This window comes from Hyperoodon ampullatus (genome assembly GCF_949752795.1).
Source record: "Hyperoodon ampullatus genome assembly, chromosome: 9".
Lineage (NCBI taxonomy): Eukaryota > Metazoa > Chordata > Mammalia > Artiodactyla > Ziphiidae > Hyperoodon > Hyperoodon ampullatus.
This window is the reverse complement of record NC_136922.1, coordinates 106,321,237-106,341,814: the sequence shown is the minus strand read 5'-3', so window position 1 is coordinate 106,341,814 and position 20,578 is coordinate 106,321,237. Positions and strand designations below refer to the sequence as shown.

Sequence of the window (20,578 nt, the reverse complement as noted above, 5' to 3'; positions counted from 1 at the left end):
GTTCATACTTTACCAGTTAAGGGTCTCCTTTATCAAAGTTTTCGAACTATCGTAAAGTCACTTTCAAGTGTTTTTCTCACGTTAAAAAAAAAAAAAACTCAATCAACAAAACGTGATTTCAACCAGAAAGTGATTTGACCTGAAATCTGTTTTGAGTTAGGTCCCCTATCAAACTCATCTACGCTCGGAAAACAAGAGAAACTACCCAGAGGAACTGCATCAGTACCTGACCCTTTTCAGCCCCGTTTCCATCTCTGTAAGATGCTGATCACGAAGCCCTAATAGGTCGGTATCAGACCACTAAGGAGTTCATGGAAAATGAGACCAGCCCGGGGAGGTTATTTTTTCAGACTCCTTGCTCTCCGAAACTCCGCACAAACACATCCCCTCACGTAGGTGAGTCCTAGCCGGGTCTAGTGCAGGGGTGCCAACCACCCGGAGCCCGACAGGACAACTCCCCCTGGGCCGCGACCCTCCCCCAAAGGGCCCGGGGGCGGGCGCTGTCCTCCCCCCCCGCGCAGGCCGCCCGCCACCTCAGGTGAGCCTGACGCCTCACCGCCGCGAAGGCAGGGACACGACGGCACAACGACGGCCGGGAGCGGCCCGCTTCCCCCCGCCGCCGCCTCCCTCGCGGGGCCGCTCACTTACCTCCAGCGCCGGTTCCTCCGCCCGCTCCCAGCGCGGCCGCCATAGTGCTCGCTGGGCCCGGCCTTCAGCCTCGCCCCACCAAGCCAGCTGTGGGGGCCGCCGGGCCAGCCGGGGCCCGGAGACGCGCGGCGGGGGACGAGACACGGGGGGCAGCGGGCCGGGCCTGGGGGCGGATGGCTGCGCGGCCGGCAGGTGGCTGGGCCTCCAGCCTGCTCCTCCTCAGGAAGAAAACAACAAACTATCGCAACATGGCGGCCGGCTCGGCCCGCCGCCGCAGTGCACGCCGGGATGATGGCGGCCGGGAGGCGCCGGCGCGGGCTCACCCCTCCTGGCCGCGGCGGCTCCGAGCCACCTCCGGGGGACGCAGGCCGAGCGCGGAAGTCAAACACGCGAGCGTCCGCCTTCCTCGGCTCCGGATAGCCTACTGTTTAACGTGGGGGCGGTTACCGGCTGTAGTTCGGCCCCGGGCTCTGTCGCAAGGCGCTTTGCAGCAGTTGGCGCCGTGCTTTACGGCCGGCGGAAGTCTCGTTGGAAGTGGGAGGGAGCGGACCCGCGCCCCGCAATGGGACCTGAGCCTGGTTTCTGTGTTCAGACAGTGCGGCGCGGGGTGGGGGCGGAGTAACTGAGCGGTGGACCGACGCGGGGAGCGAGCGCGCCTGGGGCGGGCCGGGAGGTGCCGGGCATGCGCACTGGGGGCTGCGGGCAGAGACGCGTACGCTGAGCCGGTGCGGCCCTGAGGCAGACGGCGCGGAACGAGTGCGCGAGAGTTTGCGTTTGAGCAGCGACAGAGGTGGAGAGCAAGATGCTAATGAGTGGCAGAAAGGGGACCAGACAGTGATGCGGAGAAGAGTGAGGGCTACTCAGGATAAGGCGTCCGAAGACGACTTATGATTTGTTGGCCTTTGTGGGGGAGGGGGGTTGAATGTAATTGGGCCTTTACGTACCCACAAGCTACAGACGTTGGTTCCAAAACAATGAATGTGGGGATTATGGGGACAGAAAAGGGTCGTTTTAGGTAGAAAGAGAAGGCCGAGCAAAGGCGCAGAGATGTCCAGTGACTTCATATGATTCCAGATCTGCAAGCAGTACACGTGGGCACTGGCGTATTAGTAGAAAAGAATAATTTCTGGTGGAAGAGCCTAGAAAACTCCACCTAAACTGATGATAGTAAACATTTTCAGTAATGGGATAAATCAAAATTGTGTGCCACCTGAAAGGATGCAAGAGGAAGAAACAGCATCACTTATGTGATAATCCTGTCGCAGATACCTAACTGAACCTAATCCTGAAGAAGTAAGGACAAAAAGAGTGAGGGACATACTACAAAACAATTGTCCTTTAGTCTTCAAAAGTGTTAAAGTTATGAAAGTCAAGGAAAGACTGAGGAACTGTTTCAGACTGAAGAAAAAAAAAAGACATGACAGCTGAATGCAATGCATGATTCTGAACTGGATCATTTCACTGTAATGAATATTATTGGAACAAGTTGCAAAAATTGATGAAGTCTGAAGATAAGATGGGAGTTATATAGCAAAATTAACTTCCTTATTTTGATGATCGTAGGTGATATGCAGGAAGAAATTCTTTGTAGAAAATACTAAGTGTTACGGAGTCCAAGTTCATACTGCTCACTGCAGGACAGGCAATGAGGTTGGGACAATGTGGCCTGAAAGATGCCAGTGGCCATGGCCTTCCCACGACAGGAGCCCCGGGCTCAGAAGAGGGAAAGGAAGAGGCAGGAATGACAGAGTCCAAAAATAATTTCTCGCGACTTCAAAGTCAGGCTAACATATTGTACTACGCAAAGGATGGAATCTTCACCAGCAGAAAATGAAGCGAATGTGGATCGCTGCTTTCTGAGCTGTAGATAAATATTTACCAGCTGTATGAAATCTAAACGATCCTGTCCAAGTGGCATACACCAAATGTTTGTTCAATTTTTCATTTACCACCTTCCATTTATAAACTACTACACTAAGTGCTGAGAGTGAAAACAGCGGTTTAAGCTACGTCTGGTCAGAAGGAGTTTTTAATGTGGCTAAAGAGACCAGGGAAAAATCAATGTGAAGCAACAGCAGGCAATTGGAGGAGTAGCTGGAAGAAAGGGAGGCGTTCAGGGAATAGCAGCCTGGGTGGATCTAGGGGAGCAGGGTCTGGATTTATGGGGTAATCCATATCAAAGAGTATATGCTAAGCCATTGTTACTTTTCATGTCCTCAGTATTGAATTAGATACCTAAGCACTTCAAAGATCTTTTTAAAAAAGATCACTTACAGATAGGATATCTTGTTTGAACTGAAAAACGCTTATAAAAAGGTTTTGCTGCTAGAAAGTGTTAGTGTTAACATTTAGACAATTATAGGATTGATTATGAAGATAATCTAAGTGCAAGCATTGGAAAAGCCACTAATAAATCTCTCATTGACCAGGACTTCACTGGTGGTGCAGCGGTTAAGAATCCACCTGCCAATGCAAGGGACACAGTTTCGATACCTGGTCCGGGAAGATCCCACATGCCGCGGAGCAACTAAGACCGTGAGCCACAACTACTGAGCCTGCGCTCTAGAGCCCACGAGCCGCAACTACTGAAGCCTGCGCGCCTAGAGCCCATGCTCCGCAACAAGAGAAGCCACCGCAATGAGAAGCCCATTCACCACAACAAAGAGTAGCCCCCGCTCTCCACAACTAGAGAAAGCCCATGCACAGCAACGAAGACCCAGTGCAGCCAAAACCAAAAACCAAAAAAACTCTCATTGACCTACATTGGAACTTAGGGAAGAATAATAATAATGCTTTGATAAATGTTTGCCTCGTAGAATTATATCGATTCAGTGGGTAAATGAGGATTTTTTAAAGGATTTTAAAAAACATAACATAAAACAAAAACAGGCAGAGACTGGTAAATTGGAGCTCATTAAAATTTGAAACAGCTCCGTTATTTTAAAATGTCACTTAAATGTGAAAAGACACACCATAAACTAGGAAAAAATATTTGCAACATGTATGACTAACAAAGTATTAGTACCCAGAGTACACACATATACACACTAATTGGTAACAATAATAAAAACAAATAGCCCAATAGAAAAATAGGCAAAGGATATAAACACACAGATGACAGATGAGGACTCTCAAATGACTAATGACAATACGAGAAGCTGGGAAGCCTCACTCTGTGTAAGGGAGTATAAAAATTGAAACAAATTCACACCGATCAGATTGGTAGAAATTTAAAAGCTGGACAATACCAAGTGCTGGTGAGGCCGCGGGTGCCGACAGAGCATAAAGTAGAACAACCATTCTGCAGAGTGACTGGTAATATCTAGTAAAGTTATTAATTAGTGAAGAACAGAGCATGCTCTCCTATTCAGCAATCTCCCTGCTGGTACACACCCTAAAGAAATGGCTCACACGTGTGCATTAAGAACCAGAACATGCTTGCAGCATTGTTGATTATAGCAAAACCAAACAAAGCTCCCAAACAAGTAAAAACACAAAACAAGCACAGTATCCAAACGCACATTTTGAAAAAGAATAGAAAAATAGATTGTGATATACTCACGAAATGAAAATGGTGAACCAGAGCTATGCATGCCAAAATGGAAAGACCTCAGATCAGAGTGTTGAACAAAAAATAAATAAAGATGAAACTACGTATACAGAGAAAACTTTCATTGAAAGCCAAGGTATAAAGATGTGCCCATGCATGGTAAATATTCCTGGTAGGGTACAGGGGGAAGGTCTGCACAGTCACAGGGTCCATGTATTTTATGCTAGGTGTGTCTCAAACTTCAGTCTCTACAAGGTATTGTATGTCTGAAAGATTACATCATGATAAATCAGGCTTTTGTTCAATATCTGTATGGTAGTAGAATCCTCTGAATTCTGTGACTTCTTTCCTATCACAATATTTTATTTTCCATTAAACAGTTTTATTTGTAAGCATTTGTCATTATAAATATCAAAAAGCATCAGATTTATTAGTCTGAAATTTTTAACACTTGAAAATCAAAAAGTAATATTCTATTAGAAATTGTTTTTTGAGTTAAATATAGAAAGAGAATGAAGAAAATTCATCACACTGTTGATTTATCAACTGTTTGCTGATTTTTAAGGCTAGTTTGAGATGTAACTGATCAAAAAAGAGATTTTATTGAATCAAAACTGCCTAAGAACATTCTCTAGGTTGGTTTCAGTTTTGCAGGAAAGTTGTATTGTTCCATCTTACTTTTTAAACTAAAGATTTGTTAAATCTCCTTCCAACTCAAAAGTAATCCCAAAATAGGGCATTCAGGTTTTTCTCTGGGGAAAATTGATCCAAAAAATTAAGATCCAAATTTTGTCCATAAGAAGAAAAAAAAAAGAGTTTGCGCACCTGCATATCTGCTAGCACGTGCTTACGTGACACGCACCTGGATAGGTGTGAAAATGGGAAGTCAGCTAAGAACTTGTCCTGCTGTCAAGAATCTCCATATGCATATATATTCCTTTTCGCTATCTTTTTCATTATAGGTTATTACAAGATATTGAATATAGTTCCCTGTGCTGTACAGTAGGTGTGACCCAATATTTTTAATGCTTAAAAATAATATATTGAAAGAAGGAATAGAGGTCTGCACGGTGGAGATGTGAGGGCGGCCAGTCGGCTTCTCCTCTGGTGTTTAGAGCCACCCCTGCCCCCGTTCCCGTCAGGGGCTGCCTTTCCTAGTCTTCTGGATTGGGGAGGGAGTGGCTTGGAGTATATTTCTATCCACAAATAGTATTCTTCTTCAGTGGAATTCTAGTAAACATAATTTTTGCCACCCTTCTACGTTTCTAGTGGGTCTCTCTGTGTGTAGATTGACACCTCAGGAAACTGCCCAGCTGGTCCACCCCTAGAGGTGTCTACCAGTTTTCTCCACTGTACCATTCTTCTTCCCTTTGCAATTGATAAGTGTCTCATAAGGAGTTACTTTGAGACTATGTAAATATTCTGTTTCTATTCAAACATCGCCCACTAGTTTACATTCATTGATTATTCTTGCCTGAATTGATTCTGATGATGTTGGGTGGCAACTGATGCTTTTCTAAGTCCACAATTCTGCATTCATCACTTGTAATACTATAAGAAGAGCTTTCACTATTTCCTATTCATTTTTTTTTTTAATTTTTTTTTTTTTTTTTGCGGTACGCGGGCCTCTCACTGCTGTGGCCTCTCCCGTTGCGGAGCACAGGCTCCGGACGCGCAGGATCAGCGGCCATGGCTCACTGGCCCAGCTGCTCCACGGCATGTGGGATCTTCCCGGACCGGGGCACGAACCTGTGTCCCCTGCATCGGCAGGCGGACTCTCAACCACTGCGCCACCAGGGAAGCCCCCTATTCATTTATTTATTCAATTATTTATTTATATCAGTATGGACTCATGAATTTGTATTCTATTCTACGAATTATAATCTATTATTAGCATTACTTATTATGTTCAAATTGTCACAGATTTGGCCATAAGAAAACCCTTCAAGTTGGATCCGTATCCTTTTGCCTTTAGCTTTCGAGTATGTTATAGAGCTAATGTTTGTGTCTGCCCCCAAATTCCTATGTCGAAACCCTACCCCCCAATGTGATGGTGTTAGGGGATGGAATTTTAGGGGGAGATCAGGTTTAGATGAGGTCATGAATGTGGGTCCCTCATGATGGATCAGCGCCCTTACAAGAAGAGGCTGCAGAGCACATGCCATGTGAACACACAGCAAGACAGCGGCCGTTTGAAAGGCGGAAGAGGGTCCTCGCCAAGAACCCATTCTGCTGACACTGTGATCTCGGGCATCCAGCCTCCAGAACGGAGAGAAATAAATGTCTGTTGTTCAAGATGCCCAGGTTGGAGGTTCTTTATTATAGCAGCCGGATCTGACAAGACAGAGAGATGAGAGAAAGAATGTAGTTGTAGTTCTTTCCTTGCCCACCCTCTTCTGTGCTGCTATGTTATTTATGTGTAACACACTGTTCGGTTCTTCTGTTTCTGTGTGTATCTCATTGGAGGTCTCCCTCCCTCCTTACTGATCGAATAATGTGAAACATTAACTTGGTTCTAACCCATCAGAACCATACAAAGGGTATATTCAGAGAGCTGTGTCCCTGACACCCGCTTCCCATTCCCCCCTCTTTTGCACTCCATGCTCACCATCCTCTATAATGTTTCCTGATTCCCCTTTTCTGGGTTTCTTTTTTGCAACAGACAACTCGTACGTTTTCTTATTCTCCTTACTTCTTAGATGAGAGGAGCTCCCTGTGTAGACACACACACACAGTTTCCCTCTTTCTCGTGCACTGGTGCCCTGTGTTATTTAGTGTCTGGGACCTGTCAGCGATGCCATCCCTCCTCCTTGGGTAGGTGATGGTCTGGGGTCTGCTCCTTCGGCTGTTTTCATTGGAAACTCACCTCTACCTTTGTTGCTGTCAGCTCACGTTGCGAGCACAAAGAACTCTCTGAGACGTGAAAGCTGTAGTGGGCAGTGCCCTGGCTGGACCATTTACATATCACTGTCCCAAACAGTGGAGTAAATACTCCAGAATAAATGCCATTATCTTTGAAGCTCTCCTGCAGAATGGTAGAAACAGATGGCAATTAGGCAGTGCCAGGGATGTCCTCATTCTCAGCCCGATCTGGACACACGCTTTCACAATTCCATGCTGTTAACACAGCACTCAGCCCACAGGCCATGTGCCCTATTTAAACATAAAACCGCAAGCGTGGATATGAAGACTTCAAAGGGAGGTTGAAGGGAGATGTTTACTGAAATTGTCCTGAGCACTTTTAAGGTGTCCCTCAGCAAAGTCCAAGGCCCCAGGGGTGGGGTCTGGAGACAGGAAGCACACATGCAGCAGGGATGCTCCTCTGTCACCCCAGATGGAGAGCTTGCACTTGGGAAGTTTAAAACAGCTGCACCTGAGGGGCCGAGCCAGTGCTGGCCTGGGCTCCCAGGTGACCCTGAGGTGTGAAGATGAGCAGGGGTGTCCAGGTAGTGTCTGTTCAGGCTTGAGGCCCAGGTGTCGACTCACCTAAAGGCGGGGAGCTGAAGCAACCTGCGGTCTCCCTGGAAGGGCACAGGCGGCCTGGCCACAGGGCTCCTCCCCAGGCCCCAAGGATGGCCCAGCAGGGCCCAGAGCGTGTGAGGCATCTTTCCTGCCTGCCTGCAGTACCACAGACAAGGGGAGGGAGGCCCAGGAGGCCTAGACCACCTCTTGTGGGTTCAGTGGGAATTTATAAAAACTGATCTTCTTTGAGTAATTCCTACTTGATTTTATTTGACCTACTTGTAGATTTCTTTTTTTTTTGGCCTACTAGATGAGAAAAATAAGATTTCTTTATTTTCATTTTAAAGAAATAGCAGTTTGAACCTCACTGTAGGCAGTGAAATAGTACAGTCAGGAAACCAGACCAGCTACAACTGGGTTTCCTTTCACCAGCCCATAACCCCAAACAAATCACCTACATCCCTCCTCTCTGCATCCCTGTCCTCAGATTTATGGTGGGTGATAATGGTGCTGACCTCTGGGTTATGGACAGGATTAAATGAGCTAATGCACTTAGGTGGTGCTTGACATTGGGTAGGTATTGACCAGCCTGCAGCCTGATTATTCCCACCATTGCCAACACCACCACCACCAGCCCCACTGCCACCATCACCATCACCACCAGCACCATCACAATCACCACCACCAGCACCACCACCACCAGCATCATCACCACCACCACCATCAACATCACCATCACCACCACCACCAGCAGCACCATCACCACCACCACTACCACCAGCAGCACCATCACCACCAACACCACCACCAGCAACATCACCAACACCAACACCAGCACCACCACCAGCGCCAGCACCATCAAGACAACCACCAGCAACACCACCACCAGCATCACCATCACAACCACCACCACCACCATCACCACCACCAGCACCAGCACCACCAGCACCAGCACCACCACCAGCACCACCTTCAGCACCATCACCACCTTTACCACCACCACCACCACCCCACCAGCACCACCAGCACCAGCACCACCACCACCATCACCACCACCACCTTCACCACCATCACCACCTTCACCACCATCACCACCTTCACCATCACCACCATCACCACCACTACCATCGCCATCATCATCTAGCTATTGCTAGCAGAGTGTACACAGTCTGGATTAGTCTGGCAGCATGCTGATAACCTCAAAGTCCAAACAGCTAGCTAGTGGGGGTTGGGGCTTATTTAAAATACAACTGCTGGCCCTGCCATCAGATAGTCTAAGTCGGTAGGCCTGGGTGGGGTCCAGGAATCTGCATTTTTAGTAAGCATGATGACTGATTCTGCTGCAGGTGTCTCTGAGGCTTACACTCTGGGAATCATCATATCAGCCTGGGTCTGCGGGTGGGGGGGTATGGGTGAGACCCAGAACCATGTGCCCAGCTCCTCTTCACCAGACCAGATACAATGAAAAGCTTGCCATCAATTCATTCTAATTTGTAGAAAATATTTAAGAAATTCCATCAGCCGGTGTTAAATGTCGGCCAGATGCTGCTCCATTCCAGGTGAAATGTGTTCGTGAAGAAAAGGCAAAGATCCCTGCCTTTCTGGAGTTATTGTCTAACTGGGAGAAACAGACAATAAACAATATATAAATTTACTAAATAATGAAGGTGAAAATGCCATGAATAGGACAAAGACAGCGAGGCAAGGCTAACTGAGAATGTGGCTGCTGTTTTAAACTGGTGGTCAGGGAGGGACTTACTGAGAAGGTGACTTGGAGGAGGTGAGGGCCTAGTCATGGGATATCTGGGGGAAGATGCTTCAGGCAGAAGGGAGAGCCTGTGCAAAGGCCCTGAGGCAGGACGGTGTGTGGAGGAGTGAGAAACAGCAAGGTCATTATATGGTTGGCGTAGCCACGGTGCTGGTCACAGGAGTAGGAAATGTGGATCTAAGAGGTAAGGACTTTTTTTCAATAGTTTTTGACTTTCAAAGTATATTCAGTTCACAAATAGATGAACAGGCTCCTCCGTGTAAACATCAGTCTTTCCCCTACAAAAGCTGTTAATGAGACACTAAAGTGTGTGTCACCAGGCTCACTACAGGTGTTTTGCAAACCATGGTCACTACTCATTAGTGGATGATAAAGTCAATTTAGTGGGTCATGATCAGACCTAAAAAAAAAAACCAAATAGTATAGAACAGAATACACACCATCAGGGTCATTGCACCTAGCTAAAGCGTTACATCATGAAACTTTTGTTTCCTGTGTAACAGAAAACCAAGGGAACAGAGACATTTGTTAAAAGTGAGCTTTGAATCTTGTGGACTCAAGTCTCTGCTCGGGCTACTGAGTAAAGTTAATTAGTAACCGAATTGGCCTTCTTTCCAAAAATCCGCACGGAGCTTCAGGAAACACCTCTGCTGTCACTCAGCAAAGGAAAAGCCAGGAGCACTTACCTTTCTGGAGGTGAAATGGCCAGATGGATGCTGATAACACGGAGGGTAAGGGTGCCACCACTCGCCCTACATCATCGGACCACCTACATGGACCTGTTTCCTGACTTTAAAAATGAGGTCATTTGAAGCCCAGTGGGCTTCATTGGGATGGTGTAGGACTGGTAACGTGACGGAGATGAATGTGCTTCAAATACTGTCACCTACAAATTGGCACTTGCCATCTGCCTTTATGAGGATTAAATCATGTGCTGCTGCAGCTGCTAACCTTCAACACCCCCTGAAAGGGGTTCAGGTGGAGATCAGGAGTGAGGTGCTCTGTGCTCTGGGAATAACTGTCAGGACAGGTCTTCAGATGGTTAGATATTTTCAGGAGAAGATTTTATGAGCCCAATTCTTGCATCTCCTCGTATCTAGAAAAGCACAAAATCCTTCATGGTGACATCTGCTCCTCGTGACCAGAAGTAACCTTCTGCAAAAAAATATGTGCTTGATTGCACATCCCCCATTCACCAAAATCACATGTACACTGACCTCCCCCTACCTCTTTGGAGCAGTTTCTCAGAGCTGTCTGAAATGCTGTCTCCCAGGCTATAGTCCTCATTTTGCCCCAAATAAAACTTAACTCAGAACTCTCATGTTGTGTATTTTTTTCAGTCGACACTACAATTGCTACCAAAAGGTAAAATAAGATATTAAAAAATCAATGACTAGCAATTATGAAACTTTTTAAAATTTTATTTATTTTTATGTTACTTTTGGCCGCATTGGGTCTTTGTTGCTGCGTGTGGGCTTTCTCTAGTGGCGGCTAGCAGGGGCTACTCTTCATTTTTGCGCGGGCTTCTAATTGCAGTGGCTTCTCTTGTTGGGGAGCATGGGCTTTCTGCGTGTGGGCTTCAGTAGTTGAGGCTCGTGGGCTCTAGAGCACAAGCTCAGTAGTTGTGGTGCACAGGCTTAGTTGCTCCACGGCAGGTGGGACCTTCCTGGACCAGGGCTTGAACCTGTGTCCCCTGCATTGGCAGGTGGATTCTTAATGACTGCGCCATCAGGGAAGTCCCGAAACTTTATTTTTATAGTGGTAGAATATACAAAACATAATTTTCCATTTTAACCATTTTAAAATGTACAGTTCAGTAGCATTAAGTACATTCATATTGTTGTGCAACCATCGCCACCATCTATGTCCAGAACCTTTTCATCTTCTCCAAAATTATGAAACTTTATTCATAAAAATAAAGAACAAAATTCACTGTGTTTAGTCTACAAGTTACGAGTTCTGAAAAATGCATAGAATTATATAACCACCACTTCAATCAGATATAGAATAGTTTCAAATCTTCCCAAATTCCTTCCTGTCCCTTTTCGGTCACCCATCCCCAAGTCTGCTTTTTTACTTTATTTTGCCTTTTCCAGAATGTTATATAAATGCAATCACATACATGGGATCATACAATAAGTAGTCTCTTAGGTCTGCCCTTTTACGTAGCACAGGGCAGGGAGAGGCATGTGCTCTGTTGAATGGATCAGTGTAAGGTAGGATTCCACTGTAAAGACGGACCCACTTCTTCATGCATCTCCCACCTGATTTGGGTTGTTTCCAGTTGTGGGTGATTAGGAATAAAGCACTGTCACTATTCACAGACAGGTTTTTGAGGGAACGTAAGTTTCATTTCCCTTAGGTAAACAAGAGTGACATTTCTGAGCAATACGAGGAGGATACATTTAACTGTAAGAAGCTGCCAAGCTGGCTTCCAAAGCGGCTGTGCCATTTTGCATTTCATCAGCAGGTTACAAGAGAAGAAGTCGCTTCGAATCATTGCCAGCGCTTGGCATTGTAGGTTTTTTTTTAAAAAAAAAACTTTAACCATTCTAAGGGATGCCCAGTGGTATTTCATTATGGTTTTATTTGCATTTCCATACCATGACTAAGGATATTGAGCATCTTTTCATGTGCTTGTTTGTCACCCATATATCTTCATTCAAGCTTTTTGCCTATTTTAAGTTTGGGTTGTTTTGTATTATCAAGTTTTGAGAATCCTTTTCATGTCATGGAAGCAAGACTCTATCACATGTGTGTTTCGCAAATACTTTCTCCAAGTCAGTGGCTTCTCTGTTCATAATCATTAGTATCTTTCAAAGGTCAGAAGTTTTAAATTCTGATGAAGTCCAATTTATCAATGATTTTTCTTTTATGGGTTATGGTTTGGGGATCTTACATAATCTTTGCCTAGCCAAAGTTGCAAAGATTTTCTTCTAGAAAGATGTTTTATGATTTTAGGTCTTCCATTTAAGTCTGTGATCCATTTTGAGTTCATTTTTATTATGGTGCAAGTTATGCTTCATTTTTCTTTCTCTCTCATGAGATTTTTTTTAAATTTTTTGTTTACAAATTTATTTATTTATCTGTTTTTGGCTGTGTTGGGTCTTTGTTGCTGTGGGTGGGCTTTCTGTAGTTGCAGCAAGTGGGACCTACTCTTCATTGCAGTGTGTGGGCTTCTCATTGCGGTGGCTTCTCTTGTTGCGGAGCACAGGCTCTAGGTGTGCAAGCTTCAGTAGTTGTGGCACGTGGACTCAGTAGTTGTGGCTCACAGGCTCTAGAGCGCAGGCTCAGTAGTTGTGGCACATGGGCTTAGTTGCTCTGCAGCATGTGGGATCTTCCTGGACCAGGGCTCAAACCCGTGTCCCCTGCATTAGCAGGTGGATTCCTAACCACTGTGCCACCAGGGAAGTCCTCTCATGAGATTTTTATTTACTTTTTTTTATTGAGGTACAGTTGATTCACAATATTTTATGTTTCAGGTGTACAACATAGTGATTCATGATTTTTAAAAATTATATTCCATTTATAGTTATTATAAAATATTCCCTGTGCTGTACAATATATCTTTGTAGCTTATTTAATTTATACATAGTAGTTTGTACCTCTTTTTCTGATGTTTATTTCTGAAAGTATGTATAGACATTATATTATTGACTAAATCTATATAATCATATGGCTATTTTATAATCTAGTTATCTGTTCTGTTGGTGATATTTAGAATGTGTCCTGTGTTCTTCTATTATGTATACTGCTGGAATGAACAACTTCATTCATGTATCTTTGGATTTGAGATTCTTTTCTTGGGTTGGATTCCCAGAAAGATTTGATCAGTTTTTCCTCCTCATATAGTACTTGTGATTAATACATTTTTTGTGTGTGATAATTTGATTGGTGAATCATGACATCTCAGGTTGGGCTTTCATTTGTATTTGATTGCTGTTGAGGTTAAACGTGTTTTCCAATGTTCACATTCCTTCGTATGACCTCTTTCTTGATTTGTCTGTTAGTCTTTTTACCTATAAGGCAGTATCTCTATTAGTAGGCATTCTAAGACATATTCACTGTTAAGTGGGAAACATCACGAAGTCCTGACAGCCTGACACCTTTTTACACTTAGTATAACGTGCGAAAGAGACAAGGAAAATGTATTTCTATCAATCTTTGTGTTGTCGCCCTCTTGATTTCTTGAAAACAAGAAAAACACAGTAGCATTTTTGACCTTTGAATTTTCAATTACTATGCCAAGCTTTCGAGACAATTAAGACATAAATATTCTTTATACAGGACCTTGTCCTTAATCCATGATTGATACCTTGTGCTGAAATAGCATAGATGGTGTACAAAAGAATCATCTCAGAGAACACAAATGTTAATACAAGATCAGTTGTCAAATATGTTTAGAAAGAAAAAACAAAGAGAGAACATAATTTGCCTTTCTCAGATGTCCTGACACTATCACAGTAGGCACCTAACACCACCCGGATTTCCCTCTCCGTGACTTGACTGCTGTGTGTGAGCCTTGGGGATGGCACCCACTGGTGTCTGTCAGCACTGCACGTGGACAGCTTCCCGAGAAAGGACCTGTTTTTAGAACATGGACTGAATTATGTTTGAAGATTTAAGCCTGTTTCATATGTCCGGGTAATATGTAATGCATTTTATAAACATAAGTTGTTAAAGATGGCCAGTTAATTGGATTGACGATTGAATAAATTCTCCAAAACCAGCCAGATCCCAATTTGCTTCTCCTCTTTCATTTCTAAACATTGTAACCACTTTGATGATGATGAAGAGGAGAAGATCTACAGATCTTGTGGATGTTTTATAGAGGGTCCTTGAATAGTCCTTTAGGGAATGTTGAGAAATTTGATCTCCTAAAGGAGTCATCGCATTCAATGCTGTGTACTGTCTCTTTTCCACTTATTCAAAGGGAAAAGGGGTGGGGAGCAGATGAGTGCAAACCATGCCGTGTAGGACACTCTGCTGTAAGAAAACAAGGTTTCCAAAGCTCCAAACGCATGAAGTGGGTCATTTTAAAATTAGAACTGGATGGACTGCATTACAAAGGAATTTTTTCAGTTGGGAAAAATATGCTTTGTAATTTTTGTTTTAAGTATCAGCTCTGTTTGTTCATTTAAAATAACTAAGGGATTCCCCGGCAGTCCAGTGGTTAAGGCCCCTGTGCTTCCACGGCAGGGGGTGCAGGTTTGAGCCGTGGTCAGGGAACTAAGATCCCGCATGCCGCACGGTGCAGCCAAAAAAATAAAAATAAAATAAAATAACCGAGTTGACACATTTTTCATATCATTCGTATTTTTCCAGTGCACCCACACCAGTATCTTAAAAGTACTTAGAAATACAGAATTGTATCAACCCCATATTCTCTTTTATTCTCACACAAGTTTTGCGTAGGTGTACTAGTGAGGACACTAGAGCAAACGCGGACACACTTTGCAGTCACTTGCAACTGGAAATGTGACTTCTCAGATATTTATCTTTTAGTATATGGTGAAAGATGCACATTTTTCTTTTCCTCTCCAGTCAGAAAGATTTTTTTTTTCTTTTGGCAATAAATTTCCTGCTGGGAGAGCATTGGGGCTGATCTATGAGAGCAAAACAAACCCATTGAGGCCACTTAAACAATGCGTTATGCTTGTCACAGCTAAAGTCTGTGAACCAGCTAATAATTTGCAATTTAGAAAGATATGCCTGTTTGGACACCCAAGTTCTCAACCTAATAGTTTATTTCATCTAAGGCTGCCTTTCTCATTAGGAGCTCCCAGTTCATCAGATGGCTGTTAAAACAAAACAGAAATGAGCCCTGGGAACCAAAGTATCAATGTAAGGTTGGGCATTGCAATGTCTATGTGTTTTCAGTGCATGAGGAGCCCCTGTCCTAGGACCCGGCTACCAGTAAAGTCGGTGAGACCCCGAGGTCCAGGTGTTTCCACCAGCTCAGTGGTGACGGGCATTCGCGGGTTTGCCGTCATGGTTCTGAAGAAGTCCCAAAGCTGGACGTGTCTCTGTGACTGTTCTGTGACATACCTACCCGGGTGGGGACTGAGAGACTAAGATGACACCGGTGGACGTTAAGGGACAGCTTTGCAATCGAGGAGCGCTCACGACAGATGAGTCCGTCTCAGGACTCTCGCCCGCTCTGTGCAGCGGCAAGAGAGTCTCCCACCTTCTGGAGAGAGGCGCTGACTGGCATCTCGACAAAAAGGAATTGTGATCACTTCAGACGCCATCGTTTCAGAACTCTGAGGGTAGAGAGTGTACATGTTTCTACTTGCAAAGCGTGTCTCAGTGATTCCAGAAGAGTCTCGCATCTCCCTTGCTTTTTGAGGCTCCCACAGACACAGAATGCAGTTGCTTTCCCAGGCAGCCGGTTTGCTTATTGATCTCGTTGGAAAAAAAAAAAACAGAACTAAGAAAAATTACTCCGACAAGTGCTGCTTTCATCTTCAGGCAGTAAAGCGTCTTTACAATCTGATTAAAACACTTGGAGACAAATAAAATCGCTTTTGGTTTAACAGTAGCGCTGGATGTGGGAATCCCGCCGGAACTGCCCCCCCACCACGCGTTCCCTCCCCGTCGCCCCCCAACGTGTTTCTCAGATCCTGAACTCAAGTTTGAAAGTCAGAAGACTGGGGTTTTAAAATCTCAAGGCTGAATTCTTGACGATGTTTCCTTCGTTACACTTTTGCAACCCTTGTTTTAATGTATGTGATTTATTTCTGGTGACTAACTGTCTCTCCCGTCTCTCTTAGGTTCTATGCAGTTTGGAATCCAGGCACAGGTTGTTCCAAAGGTCCCAGCCTCCCTGCAGTCAAGGACAGGGACTCAGATTGCGTGCTTGACCAGGGCAGAGGGGGCAGGGACTGCGTGAGGGGGGGAGGGCGAGGGAAGGCAGAGCACAGGGGGGGTCCCAGCTGTGTGAAGGGAACCAGGAGCTGGCGCCAAGGGTGGCCAGGCAAAGCCAGATGCTCACCGCCTTCCTCCTGCCTCTCCTGCCTCTGTGTGACTTCTGCCCCCTTTGAGGCCATCCCGGGTATTAATGAACCTGATGTCACTTACTGAGGGGCATGCCCTGTGACTCATGCCAGCGGTTAGAAGGCGGAGAAACAGCCAGTGATCCTGCCCGTCCTTCCCGCTGCGAACTGAGCCCGAGTATTTTTGAAGATCTCTCGGCTCCACGTTGCCTGGCCTGCCCCCTTTGGGGAGGGAAGGGAGGCTCAGGCTTCTGGATTCTGCAAAGGCTGCAACAGCGTTCAGGGTCCCGACCTGAGAACCAGTGATGCCGTTCTTTGAATTTACTAAGCTGTTTGCAGACACCTGTGGTCTCTAGCTCTTCTCACTGCGTGGGGAGAAGGGGCGTGCCACGGCCAGCAGTTTAGAACCCCAGGCTCTTGGGGAAACACGTGCTCAAGTCACACGTACAGCAGAAGAGAAACACTCCCTGTGCCCAGCTTCCCGATAAGGGCAGTACATGAGTTAGCAAAGATCACTTGTGAGGAAAGGCCAAATAATTGGTTGAAATAAAAATGAATAGTCATGTCTTTTACTTCCCATAGTTGAGATGTATGGAGCATTTATAATAAAATGGCAGATCCTGGAGCACGGGAACTCTCACAGATCAGGAATAATTTGTTTCTTGCCAAATTTACACTTTTTCTCATTAGATGTTGGGATTTTGTACTTTTTAAAAATCCCTCTCAGGTTGTTCGCTGAAATATTTGATTTTAGGAGGAATTTGAATTTAGCATTGTGAGTAATACTATTTCCTTAAAACTTTTAAAATGGGATACATTGTAGACCTAGTGAAATTTTACCGTAAAAATGATGTCAGGTTTCTAAATCGATCTGACCTGATAGGGTGTGAACTGCTTTTTAAATTGTCATTGTGCACAGGGACTGAAAAAATATTCAAGCAAGCTACCGCTTGTTTGAATATAAATTAAGGCCTTCTCACACCTGAGGGCACCCAACCAGGACACAAAAATACGCCCTCAGCATCTGAGCCTCCACTAGGGATCGGGCCACCCCCAGTGATGGGTGTAGGGGGAGGGAAAGGGCCCGTCAGCTTCAGAGAAGCACTGCAAAGTAACCTGTGCCCCCAGGGGAGAGATGTGACCCCAAATACAAACACGGGTGAATATGGGTTACTTGCAGTCCGGAAATGCCAAAGTCATTAAAAAATAATTCTCAAAAGGTTTAATTGTAAGTTGATTGTTTGGAGCTTAGAATGAATGCTCCCAGGGAAAGCAATTTGAAATGCTAGTCGGGCTCCCAGCATCCCTGGGAAGGCTGGCTAACCTTACGGTAGCTGGCAACCAGTGGCCAAGACTTACTTGGGAAAAACCACTCGTTTTTTGCTTCTGGACAGTGAGACTCTGGGGGCAGAGCTCGGGGAAGGACCTGGAGGCCCGGCAGCTAAGTCCAGTCCTCTGCTGTGGAATTGATGAAGGGGCCAGATGAGAGCAAGCAGAGGCTGCTTCCTCAGAGCTGGGGCATTTCATCGTGGGAAAGGGGACTCAGGGGTGCCCTGGTGGAGGCTGGGGGCACAGGGAGCTGGGGCAGGGTTGGAAGCAGGGCTCTTACGTGGCCGCCGCGGGGAGCATATCAGGCTTTCCCCAGCTGGTCCTACATTGGAAGTGGGGACAGAAACTGGGGATCGAGATATTGATGTCAGATATTGATCGTGGCCCAGCTGCGTTACGGGGGTTCCTGAGCTAGTTGCTGGGGACAGAGGCTGACTTCCTGGAAGCCGGGCTGGCTCCCCAGGCTGGTCACCGAGGAGGGGCTGCTGCACGTGTGGTCAGGGTTCTGTGTTTATATGCGGTCTGGCTGTTGTCCATGTGTCTCTATCCAGTCTCACCACCAGCTACTTCTCTGGCCTTTTACAAGCCACGTGGCTGACTTTCATATATAAAAACCAAGTGTTTAGAATGCATGATCCCTGAGATATTGGCCATTTCTCACATTCTATAAAGAAATAAAATCGCAAGAATAGCAACTTCCTATCCATTTAGGGCCTGGGTGGACTCCTGCCCAGAAGCAAACTGTAGCGGACTTTCCTTGTGAGTTTAGAGCCTGCTTCCATAAATCACAGACGGCCAGGGGCAAAGAAAGCAGCTCGGAGGACATCAGCCTGGTACAGTCCCCCTACCCCTGGCCTCCCAAGGCAGGAAACCAAGGTCCAGGGCAGGAGGGGCTTTGCCAGCCGCACGACTCCAGGCTCAGCGTCCCCAGGACCCCCATGAGGCCGTCCCAGCGAGCCGCCCGGGCTCCACCACCCTGAGCAGCTGAGGCTTCTGGGCTGTGCTCTTGGCATAAGCGCGGCTCTCATCACCCACAGCCAGCGGGAGACACGGGGTCTGCGGCCGCAAGGAGCAGGTCTGATCTTCAGGGAGACAAACACCTGGAATAAATAGACCAACTGCCCAACCAGAAAGTGCTGGGGGCCCATCAGGTCCTGTGCGAGGATTATAGACCCAGGGTCCTCCTGCAGGAAGAGCCCAGGGCTGCTCCCACTTCCTGTGACAAGGACACCTCAGGAATAAGAAGGGGAAAGGCCACTGGCCTGAGTCCGCGGCACAGGCCTGTGTTTCCCTGCGGGGGGTTGACTCCCCGTCCCGTTCCTGCTGTGAGGCCCCCTCTTCCTGCCATCTTTCATCCCCAGGTGCCAGGCGCTGGCCAGGCTGCAGACAACCCCTTCCCACGGCCCCCCGAACCCCGCTACAGCACCCAGAATTGTCAGTCCCTCATCTTTCCCTCGCGCCACTAAAGCGTTTCTGCTGTGCGCCCACCACTTCGGGGTCTTCGGCCCCTGGAGTGCGTTCCTGCTTGATTTCTGAAGCCCCCAGTCCAGCAGCAGCTGTGGCTAGTACCGCTCCCGTGGGCTCTGCTTCACGCCCTGGGGACCCTGATGCACAGAAGCTGCTTCCAACGCAATGAAATCAGACTCCAGCAGGTAGGGCCAATGGCAAATATTCTTTATTTTCAAAATGTTATTAACTCAACTCTAATGACTGGCAACCGACCCACTGAGCAGCGTTGTCGCCTTCTTGGCATCGTTGCATTCGGGGTGATGTGCCCACATCCTGACCCACTGCAGACCCTGGCCCCCCGCCCCCTTTCTAGTCTCACTTGGGAGACGAGCCCTGGGTCTCCCCACTCGGCCAATTTTATTCATGGGGTCAAACTAACGCTGCGATTATAGGGTTTCCAGTAAAAGGGGTTGATGGCCGGAGTTATCTCCACTCCTACTCAAAACTCCACTAGAACAATGGAGTGAGAATTTGACAAAGGTATAAACACGTAAAGACGGAGAGAAGAGGACGAGAAAGGAGCAATGGTGGCTGCAGACAGACCTGCAGCACAAAGATTTCACAGGGACGTCGCCGGGTGAGCTAGCGCTGGGGCAGCCGGAGACGCTGGGCTGCAGGCAGAGGAGGGTGGACGGAGGACAGGAAGCTACGTGGCCAAGGACGGTTCCCAGGGTCGGGGGTCCTCACACCAGCCGGCCATCGGAGGGGCCCGTCTCCCACGGACTATCTGGCCTTAGCTGCCCTCTCCCGCTCAGCGCCGGGGCGGGGAGCAGCCCCTGGGAGGCCCAGCTGCACAAGTGTGGTCGTGGATCTCAGAGCAGAGTAGCTGGGACCCGGGTCAGCTGCGCACCCCCCATGGGGGGTGATGGGAGGTGTGAGGGCAGGTGGAGGCGGGGGGCTGGAGGTGGGGGAACAGGTGAGGGTGCATTCCCGTGACCCCACGATTCTCAACAACAAAGATGAAGGCGAAACTCAGTGGGAAAAGCCTTAGGAAGCCAGAGGGAAAATGACTTCCCACCTGGAGCCCCGGTCAGATCATCAGTTGGATATGAGGGTGGAATAAAGGTATTTTTAGTTTTACGGGGTCTCAAAAAGGGTCTCCACAGCACGCTCTCTCGGGAGCTACTGGGGAGTGTGTTACATGTAAAGTAGGATGGCGACAAGGAAGGGAGCCCAGAGCCCAGGACCCCACGGACAGGTTCCCCGGCAGCGGTGTGGCCGTGTCGGGGAGTGAAGTTCCGTCGGGGACTCTGGGTGTGAGTTCCAAATGGGTATAGAAACGGAGTGAATGCAAAGCAAGTCAGCCATCCGCAAGGC

At 46.9% G+C, this 20,578-nt stretch overlaps 1 protein-coding gene across 1 annotated transcript in view; it reads right to left on the bottom strand.

The window, feature by feature from the left end:
* The window catches only part of RBM33 (RNA binding motif protein 33), a gene marked incomplete at both ends in the record, with an annotated part of 114,088 nt that extends 113,397 nt beyond the window's left edge, over window positions 1-691 (bottom strand). The window contains one exon of the mRNA XM_079711346.1: window positions 649-691. Coding sequence (XP_079567472.1) covers window positions 649-691 — 43 coding nt within the window. The remainder of the gene's footprint in view (window positions 1-648) is intronic.
* Window positions 692-20,578: the final 19,887 nt, after the last annotated feature.